General features: G+C 31.1%; 1 protein-coding gene across 1 annotated transcript in view; it reads right to left on the reverse strand.

Moving 5' to 3' along the window:
- Positions 1–13,332, reverse strand: part of LOC134723093 (E3 ubiquitin-protein ligase rnf213-alpha-like) — a 119,422-nt gene that overhangs the window by 101,037 nt on the left and 5,053 nt on the right. Inside the window, exons 4-7 of the mRNA XM_063586733.1 lie at positions 13,096–13,319; positions 12,257–12,567; positions 11,303–11,556; positions 10,604–10,831 (exon numbers count right to left, since the gene is read on the reverse strand). Coding sequence (XP_063442803.1) covers positions 10,604–10,831; positions 11,303–11,556; positions 12,257–12,567; positions 13,096–13,264 — 962 coding nt within the window. The 5' untranslated portion in view covers positions 13,265–13,319. The remainder of the gene's footprint in view (positions 1–10,603; positions 10,832–11,302; positions 11,557–12,256; positions 12,568–13,095; positions 13,320–13,332) is intronic.

A 13,332-nucleotide genomic window follows, 5' to 3' on the forward strand; every position in this document is an offset into this window, starting at 1 on the left:
TTCTAGTCCAGTTATATCATTATCTTCCATAGAACAGAGGTGGTTTGTAGAATTTAAGATTTAGAGTTCTTTTGTACCTTAGTTCACCTATATCTATAGTCTACTGTTTACAGTATATTTTCTGTGCCTCGCCATGAAATGCATTTTTAGCCATGGCCTTGTCAGTTTGCTTTAAATTTATGAGTTTGACTGTCCCTTTGGTGTCTTTCGTCCCTCTTCTTTAGACATATAAGAACTTTTCCTTTTCAATATAAATAGACTATTTTTAATTATTGATTGTATACGCATATTCTATGACTCCCATAAAAAAATAGTTCACAAAGATTGACTAGTCTCTGTACTGTGTGTATAGCAAGAACATCAAGTAACATAATGGTAAATGTACATAGTATTAACATGTCAACTTTTTTGATGACCATACCTGCCAACTGTCAGTATTTGCAGAGTATTTCCCCCATCGAGCTTGAGGCTCCCAAATGGAAATTTTGTAAGAGCAATTTTGTTGACTATTTAAAGAAAACAATTAATTCAACAATGGCTATAAGCTTGTTAATGCAAGAAGAAGCCAAAAAACACATTAGAATATATTTGAAGGGAATCTATGACAATCGCCCCATTAGCAAATAGCCCCACTTTTTCACTAACTCGCCCCACTTTGTAATGCCAACTCGCCCCACGTATGGAAAAAGATGTTATCCCATTGAATATAAGTTCAATTCCTTATATTGCATTATGATACAATTAACAGGTTTCTTTTCAATTGTTATGCAAATAACTAAGCTTCAAAACTTACATTTATTCTTCAGTATATATCAATAATAGTAATTAAATTAATTTTCGGTTTGTTTGTATTCTGTGTAGATTAGTTTTCATTAAAGTGGTTCGAGTTTTTATTTTTTATATATATATATATATATATATTAATCTAAAAATTACTGTTTTTTTTTATAAGTAGGGCGAGTTGGCAGGAGTAATATTAAACAGGGTTCTCGCTAAAGGCGAGTCCATGAGTTCTGGACTCAACAAAATCTGTCTGGACTCACCATTTTCAAAACTGGTGAGTCCACAAATACATCAATATTGAAATATTTTGTATAAACTGAACACAGTTACCATGACTCACCGTGGCCAAAAATGACAAGTCCCTGGACTCGCCTTCAAAAATCCTTAGCGAGAACCCTGATTTAAAATGATTTAACCAATTTCACATGTGGGGGCGAGTTGGCAGGAGTAATATTAAACATGATTTAACCAATTTCACATGTGGGGTGATTTGATAAATCAGTTTGTGGTGTTTTTTTAAAAAGTGGGCGGATTAGCCAGTGGGGCGACTTGTCCTGCTTCCATTTGAAGGCCCCCTTGAAGGTTTTGTATGAATATATGAACCATCTTTCACGTAAAACCCCCATGTGCATTTTGAAAAGTTGGCAGATGTGTTTCTAACTCCAGGCAAAATCTACCGGTATGAATGAAAAAGAAGTTTTCAATTAAGGCTCTGTGGCCATAACAGCTGTCTCATTAGCATTTTAACCACTTCCCATATTTGCAATTAAAACAATAGAAGAAAATTATTCAACGCAAAAACAAAACTTACTTGTAAATATGAAATTCTCTTTACGGTATGAGTTTTTCTCCTTGTTTGAGATTGTACAGTAGTACCTGTAACTGCTTATACCTATTTCTTATTCACTTTTGCTTGATAAACTCACTAAATATCATATACATTGTACCACATCTCATTATTTTTATATGCATTCCAATAACATGAACAATTGTAATTCTATTCTATATACCAAAGCAAAATGAACTGCACCACTTTCATTCACTAGTATGCATCTTTTGGCAAAATACAAGACTTTGTTCTTAGATGACACAATTAATATAATATATATTTATTGATAAAAAAATAATATTTAGTATACAACTCTTTAACGGTATAAAAAAAAAGCACAGCTGTGTCATAAATTGTGAAATCTGTGCTGAAAACATAGACATTGATGGTATTTGAGTAATTCCATATGTGAAACTCAACATTAACTCGTCAGTTGGTGGTGGACAGTTATAGTTCCTTTCTGCAGGCTAGGATGAATGACTTTTCAGGAAAACCAATTTCACAAATAAAAACTTTCCTCTAGCATGTCTAGATTTCTCCTACAATATTCATCCAGTTTAGTTCTTTTGTTTTAATTGGACACCGTCCTGATTTTTAATTTTGCAAACCATTCAGTCTCTTGCTTGCAAATGGTGCATGAAAATAGGATGGGTATGGCAGTAGACAAGTCTCTTTAAAGTGGGTTTGTGCCCTGAAAAAAAGTTGTATAACTTAAGTTTAATTGAAACTTGTGCAACACATATACCTTAATAACTATATAACATAGAAGAGAGCATCATTGTGTCAATGTTTTGTTCCTGTTTACATTGTCATTGATATTTTTTCAGAAAGCCTGAGGCATAGCTCATGAATTCCTGTCATTAGACATTACATCCTAAATTAACATAATTACTGCTAGAATGATTATCAGTATGATATACGTACACTATCATTGTACAGCCCAAGTCTTCAGTATATATAATTGTTGCATTCATTCACTCCTGTGTTCAGTCGTTCAAAAATTTCTAAACATCAACAAATGAACTTTAATAACAACAAGAAAACACTAGAAAAGATACGTGCATACAACCCGTGTTTAAGTGTATTTGAAAGAGAAATAAATCTGGTTAAACGATGTAAAAAGGAGAAATATATCTGGTTAAACGATGTATAAAGGAGGAAAAATTGTAGATATTGCATTACGATGCGTTCTACCTAATAGCACGTGGATATGTTTACATATTTAGACTTGACCCAGTATGTCACCGCCGTCGTTTAAACACTTGACTACAGTCGTGTATAAGATAGACAATAAAAAGCTTAAGCCTGTACTATTTGTGTGAAGTAAATGCGTTTGTTCTGTACATTTAAATTGTTTTACCTGATAGCAAGAACGTATATCTATCCGTTTCCTTCTCAATTCACTTTGTCAAATTCTTCGAGCTTCTTCAAAACATACGTATTACTGCGCCCGAAAGTGAAAAAAAATATGAGAAATCCTCGTAAAATAATGCTATTTTCAATTTTGTGGAATCCATTTTGTTATATTAATTATATATATAATTAAAGATAAAAAAAAGTTACGATTAATTATGAATTTGCATATCATTATACGGAACGTTTATGGACTATTTTTTAAGTCGGTCATTTTGGCGGTAAATCATGTACACATACACACGTAGATTGGCTGGTACCCGATTGTAATGTTACACATCAAATATATCAAATAGCTAATACCCGGAACGTAGTACCGGGAACCAGGATAATACGTAGATAACATACATAACTAATACCGAAATTGAAAACGCTTTACGGTTTCTCGTTCATAAACCGAATTCTGCTTTGAATTATAGAAGATGCAATATTAATCATGTTCAGTCGACTTTTCATTGTTATATCAACGTCTGAACTAATTACAGAATCTTTAGATGTCAGATAACACTTGAAATTGACCCGACCTCTTTCCACACGGAATATACAAATAATGATAGTTTGTAGTCAGGTTGACTGCTTATAATGCAAAATACACACTTATAACAAGTTCTATAAAACGAACAATACACACTGATCGTTTCTTTAGTCCCCAATGTAAATGAAAGAAACAAAAACCATATCATACCATAAAAAGAAGAGGAGAAATTCGAACATTTCCGGATCTATTTCTGGCCAAAAGACCCCCAACATGGATTGCGTATGAAAAGATGAACCTCATGACTTAAAAGTCAGGCCTTAAAGCACTGCCTTTAAAAACTAAATCCATTTATAAGTAAAATACAGATACACAGGTACAAAGTTTTTACAAAATTTCCTTCTAGATACTAGCTTTTGGTCATAAACAAGCTTCTGTTTAAGTTTGGTACAAATCCAAAATAGTTTAAGAAAGTTATTACAAAGCTATGAAAAGGAGTAGGTCCGGTAAGGACCGATTTTGGCCTCAAATTTCAGTTTCATCTGACGAAAGATTTTGACCACTTTTTAAACACTTAAGTGTCTATTTCATTTGATTCAATTATTTTTTGTGAAAGATTTTAACTCATTTAGTCAATTAAAACGATCCGATTCAAGCTAAAATATGAAAAATCTACCAAATATGCGAGAAAATGTCACTTTTCAGATGGTTTTTGTCAAAAATGAAAGTGGCCGCATCCGTGTTCATCCTCAATCTTTATATATGTTATGTATTATCATCAAATACAACTTCTATTCCAATATTTTGGATGAACACGAATGCGGCCACTTTCGTTTTACACGGAAACCGTCTAAAATTTAACTAAAATGCTGGAATAGTGATGATTTCCGTAATTTAGCATGACTTAATGGTGCTAGTACTCAATATATGTGCAGTGTATTGTCAAAAACAGCCAATATTTATGTAGCAGAACCATTCTACTATCCAATAAATAACTAAAAGTTTACATTTTAACAATTTTGTAAAACTGCTATATTTTGGGGCCAAAAAGGGCTCTTACCGGACCTACTCCTTTATATAAGAAGAGAGATAACTCAAGTTCAGTAGCAGATCTGAAAGAAGATCTTAAAAATGTAAATGTTCCAATACTTTCTAGTGATGAGAAGGAGAGCTTGGAGGGTAGAATCACAGTCAAAGAGGCTGGACAGGCATTAAAGAATATGAAAAATAATAAAACTCCTGGCTCTGATGGCTTTTCTACTGAATTTTTGATTTTTTTTTGGAAAGATCTCCATATTTTTGTGGTTAAATCTCTAAATTATGGTTCAGAACAGGGAGAATTGTCAGTAACACAAAAGCAAGGAATTATTACTTGCCTTCCAAAAGGAAATAAACCACGTCATTTTTTGAAAAATTGGTAATAAACCTGTTTTTTATCAACATTGGTTTAATCATGGTTTACAATATATGTTAATGATGTAATAGATGAAAATGGATGTTTTATTTCATTAGAATTGTTACAGCAATGTTATGATGTCAATGTAAATTTTTTGAATTACATGAGTGTTATTTCTGCTATTAAAAAAGCTGCAAATAATTACAAAAAAGGTTCATATAAGTTATGTTGTCCATTTATTCCAGCTTCCTTACAAGTTTTTTTTAAAAGTAGAAAAGGTACTAAAGATATGTACAAAATACTCATAAGTAATAAGGTGACTCCTGAACAGGACAACTGAAGTGGAGTGAAATATTAGGTGAAAATCTCATTTGGAAACATATATTCAAACTACCTTTTACAGTCACTGTCAATACTAAACTACAGTGGCTTCAGTACAGAATCAACCATAGAATTCTTGCAACAAATAAATTTTTATGTAAAATCAAACTTATCGATAACCCTCTATGTACTTTTTGTAAATTAAAACCATTGAACATATTCTGTGGAATTGTGAGATTATCCAAAAAAATTTACAAGATGTAGATTATTGGTTCTTATCTGGTGGGGTAAGCCTGCCATTGAATAAGTTGAATTTTATTTTTGGAGATGTAACAAAAGTTAGAAAAGGTGACCCATATAATTTGATTTTTCTATATATGAAACAATATATATACAACAGTAGATGTTTTTCAAAAGATCTTTCAGTCAGTGCCATTAAAGAAAAGTTAAAATATATGTACAATTTAGAAAAAATAATGGCAGTCAAAAATAAGAGACAAAAACACTTTGATACCATGTGGAATGCATTTAAAGTATTATTTTTATAATTCAATTTGTCATTTGTTTTTACAATCTATATTTATTGTCAAAACTAACATAAATTATTATTGTATCTAATAGCACAATTTATTATGTACTGAAAATCTTACAGGATATTTTCTATAAATTTTTTTAATTTTTTTTTACAATTCTCAAGTGCCACACAGTGGTACATGAACATTTAACTCTAATTATATTTTCCTTCTGTATTTTCTTGCTTCTTTTTTTTTTCATATAAATAGAAAAAATGAATTTACAACAATGTTTATTGTCATAAATAAATATATATTCAAATTTATTGCTAATATTACTGTATGTATATTTGATGTGTTGTACTTGTAAATCTTGAAAATAATAAAAATTTAAAAAAAAAAAAAGAAAGTTATTACATTTTAAAAAACTTGAATTAAAGAGTGAATGTAATGCTTCCTGGCAGAAAAACTAAGTCCATTTAAAATAAAATACAGAAAAACTGGAATTTTATTTTAACAAAACTTAATTCTGGATTCTATCTTATGATCATAAACAAGCTTTTGTCCAAGTTTGGTAGATATTCAGTATAGTTTAGGAAAGTTATTAAATTTCAAAAACTTTCACCAGAGACAACGATGCCGACAACGCCAATGGAATGTAGGGTTGCTATATCTCGCTTTTTCAACTAAAATGGAAGGCTCAACAAAAGAAGATGGGGTGTTTTTATTAAAACTAGAGGCTCTCAAGAGCCTGTGTCGCTCACCTGTTACTGTATTTACTGATGTCGGTCATCTTGGTTGGTAGGTGGGGTCATTAGACACTTTTTTAAATAGATACCATAGTAATGATTGTGGACACGTTTAGTTTAATATGGTCCATAGTTTTAGAAAGGAAGATTTTTGTACAAATTACAACCAGATGCTTCGCAGGGCGTAGCTTTATACGACCGCAGAGGTTGAACCCTGAACGGTTGGGGCAAGTATGGACACAACATTCAAGCTGGATTCAGCTCTAAATTTGGATTGTGATTAAATAGTTGACACAGCATAGGTTTCTGACACAGAATGAATGTGTTCTAATGAACTTAAAATTTTTGTTTTCTCTTAGAGCAATTCACTATGCTGTTGAATATTAATCCTCTCAAAAAAATGTTTGAAGAAATTTTCTTTTTATTTATGAAATTTCAAATGAGAAAATTGAACCCAATTTTTTAATCACATCCCCCTTTCCCTTATTCCAAAACTAATCTCAATTATAATTTCTAATGGAGTTTGCAACAATAACTACTCATTTAAATACATCATAAAATATTAAGATGTAAAAAAACTGCTTGTTATCACTGAATGGTAAAGATTATTTTAATTTATCAGTTGGTAGTAAAAAGTGAATATACATTGTATATTGTATATAACAAAGATTTAAGTTGATTCTGGACAAAGAAAGATAACTCCAATTAAAAAAATTAATTAGATATTTCTTGCTTACTATTCTGGACAAAGAAAGATAACTCTAATTAAAAAAATAAATTGCTATTTCACAATATTGTGCAATTAGATATTTCTTGCCATTGCGCAATACTGTGCAATTCAACAGACTTGCTATTGCACAATACTTTATACAATAATTTTAGATCCTGATTTGGACCAACTTGATAACTGGGCCCATAATCAAAAATCTAAGTACATGTTTGGATTCAGCATATCAAAGAACCCCAAGATTTCAATTTTTGTTAAAATCAAACTAATTTAATTTTGGACCCTTTGGACTTTAATGTAGACCAATTTGAAAACAGGACCAAAAATGAAGAATCTACATACACAGTCAGATTTGGCATATCAAAGAACCCCATTTATTCAATTTTTGATGAAATCAAACAAAGTTTAATTTTGGACCCCGATTTGGACCAACTTGAAAACTGGGCCAATAATCAAGAATCTAAGTACATTTTTAGATTCAGCATATCAAAGAACCCAACCGATTCATTTTTTGTCAAAATCAAACTAAGTTTAATTTTGGACCCTTTGGACCTTAGTGTAGACCAATTTGAAAACGGGACCAAAAGTTAAGAATCTACATACACAGTTAGATTCGGCATATCAAAGAACCCAAATTATTCAATTTTTGATGAAATCAAACAAAGTTTAATTTTGGACCCTTTTTGGCCCCTAATTCCTAAACTGTTGGGACCTAAACTCCCAAAATCAATACCAACCTTCCTTTTGTGGTCATAAACATTGTGTCAAAATTTCATAGATTTCTATTAACTTAAACTAAAGTTATTGTGCGAAAACCAAGAATAATGCTTATTTGGGCCCTTTTTTGGCCCCTAATTCCTAAACTGTTGAAACCAAAACTCCCAAAATCTATTCCAACCTTTCTTTTGTGGTCATAAACCTTGTGTCAAAATTTCATAGATTTCTATTAACTTAAAATAAAGTTATAGTGCGAAAACCAAGAAAATGCTTATTTGGGCCCTTTTTGGTCCCTAATTCCTAAAATGTTGGGACCAAAACTCCCAAAATCAATACCAACCTTCCTTTTGTGGTCATAAACCTTGTGTTTAAATTTCATAGATTTCTATTCTTTTTTACTAAAGTTAGAGTGCGAAAACTAAAAGTATTCAGATGACGAAGACGACGACGACGCCAACATGATAGCAATATCCAACGGGAAATTTTTTCAAATTTTGCGGTCGTATAAAAATGACAAAAAGTTGTTCAAAATTGACTATAAAGGGCAATAACTCCTTAAAGGGGCTTGCGGGTCTAAATCATTTTTTTTATTTAATATAGGATATACCTATATTTTTCTTTAAACGAACTTTAACTTAGTCTTAATAGAAAAATGAAATAAAAAAATGGGGTCACCGTTCATTTACGCTCACGATCTGCCTTCGAAAGAAGCATACATTTTTGTTAATGTTCTTTTTTTCTGTTGAACTTATAGGAGAAATATCGGTAATATCGAAATAAAAAAAGAACTAAATTACAGAAATCGCTTAAATTTTATTATTATTTAGTTTATGTACAGCTTATTCGAAAACAACAATCAAAAATATAGGTCACCGATGAGTTAAAAAAAATATTTCAATTTTATTGCCAAAAAGTGGCATTTTTGCACCAAAGGGAGATAATCTTGAGCTTTTTCAGTGATATCAACGTTTTAAAAGTCACCTGGGGCCAACACGAATTGACTTTTTGGAATGAATTTTGAATCATATGATAAAGTAACAACTACTTAAGGTAGTGAATAAAATTTGTAATGAAAAGTTAAAGTTTATTTTTTTTCGGAAAATCTTATACCCGCGAGCCTCCTTAAGGGGTACTTTTACAATTTTTATCATGTTGACTTATTTGAAGATCCTACTTTGCTGAACAAAATTGCTGTTTACAGTTTATCTCTATCTATAGTAGTATTCAAGATCTTAATAAATAACCAAAAACTTAAAAATTTCCTTTAAATTACCAATTTTAGGGCAGCAACCCAACAACGAGTTGTCAGATTCATCTGAAAATTTGCGAGGGGATAGATCTTATTCTGATGGACATTTAAATCTTGAAAGATTTGCCCTAAATGTCTTAGTTTTAAAAAATATAAATCAAAAACTGCATTCTACCACTATGTTCTAATTTTAGCCATGTTGGCCATTTTGTTTGGAAGGCGGTGTCATCGGACACATTTTTTAAAATATATACCACAATGATAATTATGGCCAAGTTTGGTTTAATTTGGCCATGTTGTTTCAGAGAAGAAGATTTTTGTACAAGTTACAAAAACTGATGAAAATTTGTTAAAAATTGACTATAAAGGGCAATAACTCCTTAAGGGGGTGACTGACAATTTTGGTCATGTTAACTTATTTGTAGGTTTTACTTTGCTGAACATTATTGCTGTTTACATTGTATCTCTATCTATAATAGTATTCAAGATAATAACCAAAAACTGCAAAATTTCCTTAAAATGACCAATTCAGGGGCAGCAACCTAACAACGGGTTGTCCGATTCATCTGAAAATTTCAGGGCAGATAGATCTTGACCTGATCAACAATTTTACCTTGTCAGATTTGCTCTAAATGTTTTGGTTTCAAAGATATAAGCCAAAATATACATTTTACCCCTGTGTTCTATTTTTAGCCACAGCGGCCATCTTGGTTGGATGGCCAGGTCACCGGACATATTTTTTTAACTAGATACCCCAAGGATGATTGTGGCCAAGTTTGGTTAAATTTGGCCAAGTAGTTTCAGAGGAGAAGATTTTTGTAAAAGCTTACGGACGACGGACAACGGACGACAGACGCAGGATGACGGACGACGGACGCCAAGTGATGAGAAAAAAACGTCTAGCTTTTAAAATGTTTGTTGCATATTCATAGTAAAACATTTACTGGCATTCATACCAAAACAAGAATGTGTCCAAAGTACATGGATACCCCATTCGCACTAACATTTTCCATGTTAAATGGACCATGAAATTGGATAAAAAATATAATTAGTCATTAAAATTAGAATGATAATATCATAGGGAACATGTTTACTATTTTTCAAGTTGATTGGACTTCAACTTCATCAAAAACTACCTTGACCAAAAACTTTAACCTGAAACATGCACTTTCATTTTCTATGTTCAGTGGACCGTGAAATTGGGGTCAAAAGTTTAATTTGGCTTTAAAATTAGAAAGATCATATCATAAGGAACATGTGTACTAAGTTTTAAGTTGATTGGACTTCAACTTCATCAAAAACTATCTTGACGCACAGACCAGAAAACATAATGCCCCTTTACTATCATAGGTGGGGCATAAAAACAATCAACACCTGAGATTGGGATTATTAACACTCAAGCTTTTCCATATCACTATAATAATATAGCTACCTGTCCCATTTTGATTGTGATTTGAAATGGTCAATGTCGTATCCAAACTGGTCAATTCCCCACCATTTTGGAAGTCTGTCATCATGGTTCACCTTTACAGTAGGTTCTTCAAAAGGTCTTATATCATTTAACATAAAATGAATGACAGGAGCACAGAACATCCAACAAGGGTCTGACGATTTTCCAGCAATGTTTCTTGAAAACTTCAATATAGATTCACCAACTTTTCTGTAGAAAAAAAGAGTTAGCATTAAAATCTTTTTGTCAATAACTAGACATATAATTCAAACAAAACAATTCATTAGTACAAAATATACTTGAAAGGTATTTTATATGCATTCCTATGTATAAAAAAAGGACACATGTCAGTGGCTCTTTGCAATTTAGTTTTATCGTCAATAGCAATGATCATCTTGAATAATTAATGAGATTTAGAAAATCTCTCAATCTTTAAGGTGTCATTTCTGTTTTTAAAACATGCAACAGCATTATTGCTAAAACTATCAAGTCCATAACTAATTTAATAATATCAATTCACTTATGAATCAAAAATGTTTCTCTGTACAGATGCTGAGTGTTATATTACTTACTCACTAATTTAAAGATTAACTGAGACTGAGGCATTAACTATTTCCTTAATTCTTTGAATATATAAAATATTAATTCAATCAGAAAATCACAAAGTATGTATATGCAAACCTGAAAACATTTGGTAGAAAATTCTTCAAGTATTCCAGATCTGTTGATGTTTTATTTTCAAAGTCAGGCATTGGCAACAGTGCTTCACATAACATTCTCTTCTCTTTGTGTTCTATTTTATCATCATGTTCACTAATTAAATAGGTGACAGTTACTGCTGTTACTAAGCGAAGAGATTTTGATTCCACATTAAATGGACCTTTGCCAATTTTATGCAGCTCATGTATGATTCTTTTTATGTGTGATGAAAAACCCTGAAAAATATATATAAATATTGATCCATTTTTTTTTTAGAAATAAGAAATAACAAAGGTACTCACTTCAAGGTTAATTTTGAAAATTCCTTTATTTTTAGTTGAAGAAGCTTATCTTTTAGCTTTATATCAAAATCAGTAAACAGTATGGTATAAATTTACAGAATTCCATAATTCTTTTTTTTTCAATGGAGGTCCTACAGTGAGGCATCTTTCTATATTGACATTATTCTAACAGATATACCAAGAAAAAAAGTTGCAAAATTAAGAAAAATATAGTTGTTTGAAGAATGAATTGCTTCGCTGCGATATAGTTCTGAAAGGGTTGATGAATGTTTTTTATCAAAAGATATTTTAAGTGTTTAATCAAAATTATGGTACATGTATTAGTTAATTCATTTTTATTTTCTGATGTGTAAACAAATCTTTTCACTGTTTTTTTTTTTAAAGTTTGCTAATAAGTTTTTCATGTAAGCATTAACAAACAAAAATTATAAAAATAAAAAGATGCCAACAAGACAACTCTCCACAAGAAACCAAATAACACAGAAATTAACACTTATAGGTCACCATACAGTCTTCAACAATAAGCAAAGTCCATATTGCATGATAACCTTTATTACTGTTATGATACAACTATAAAATTAAATGCATGACAAGAAATGCTTTTAATGTTATCACATTATTCTGTTGTACTTACTTTAGCAAACAATGGATCAAATTCATAACCATACATTAATGACATATCTTGAACAAAAAGTTTCCTAAGTCCATCCTTAATTTGGCCAACTTGCAAAACCATTTCTTCCCCATTAAATCCATCACTTTTCAAAGATTTCAACTGCCAGTCAGGCTGAAATGCTGACACAGCAAGTTTTGCATCCTCCAAAAGAAGTTTACGATAGCTATCTAATCCAAAAAACTTTTTTAAATTGTCCCAAAAATGATTGCTTTTATTTCTGCCTAATCTTGGGTCTTCTCTGACAACTCCATCATAACTATGGTATATACCTAGAAGATGATATAGAACATGCTATCAGGACAGTGATACAAAATAAACAGCTGATACTTCTGTTGCTTCTTTAACCCTTTCCTCCATTGAATTTTTTTTAACATACTTGATTTGCATATGATTTTTTTCAGTAAAAACAAGCTTCTGTCTAAGTTTGGTACAAATCGAGGATATTTAAGAAAGTTATTAAAATTTCGAAAAAACTTTAACCACAGAGTGAATATTTGTAGGATTGCTATGTCTTGCTTTTTCAACTAAAGTTGAAGGCTTGACAAAAATTACACAAACTTAACATAAAATTGGCTTATACATCAGTCTTTCTTTTGATGTTTCTTTTTTGTTTTTAATTTGATAATTTTGGCATTTTTTCTATAATAATTATTCAGACACATTTCTTTTTTATGATCTTATTATTTTTCAGTCAAATCATTTTAAATTTTCCGGACTTAAGTTTTGTCTTGACAGGAAAAGATCATAGCAGTATGTACATGTAATATGTTAACTTTTTAATATACTAATTGCATCACCTTTAGCAGAATACTTTGAAGGTACTGATAAAGGTCTTTTATAACCCTTTTCTATCAAGTCTTCTCCAGCGAAAATACGATGAAAATATTCCAATGTTCTGCTATTCTTGCCATCTTCATGATATGCCACATAGTTATAGTAAAATGAACCAGATTGTGATGATACCATATGTTTTGGAATGGCAACTGTCACAGTGCCAACTATGAAACCATCTTCTCTTGGCCTGTGAAAAATGC

This window comes from Mytilus trossulus, chromosome 6 (assembly GCF_036588685.1).
Source record: "Mytilus trossulus isolate FHL-02 chromosome 6, PNRI_Mtr1.1.1.hap1, whole genome shotgun sequence".
Classification (NCBI taxonomy): Eukaryota; Metazoa; Mollusca; class Bivalvia; order Mytilida; family Mytilidae; genus Mytilus; species Mytilus trossulus.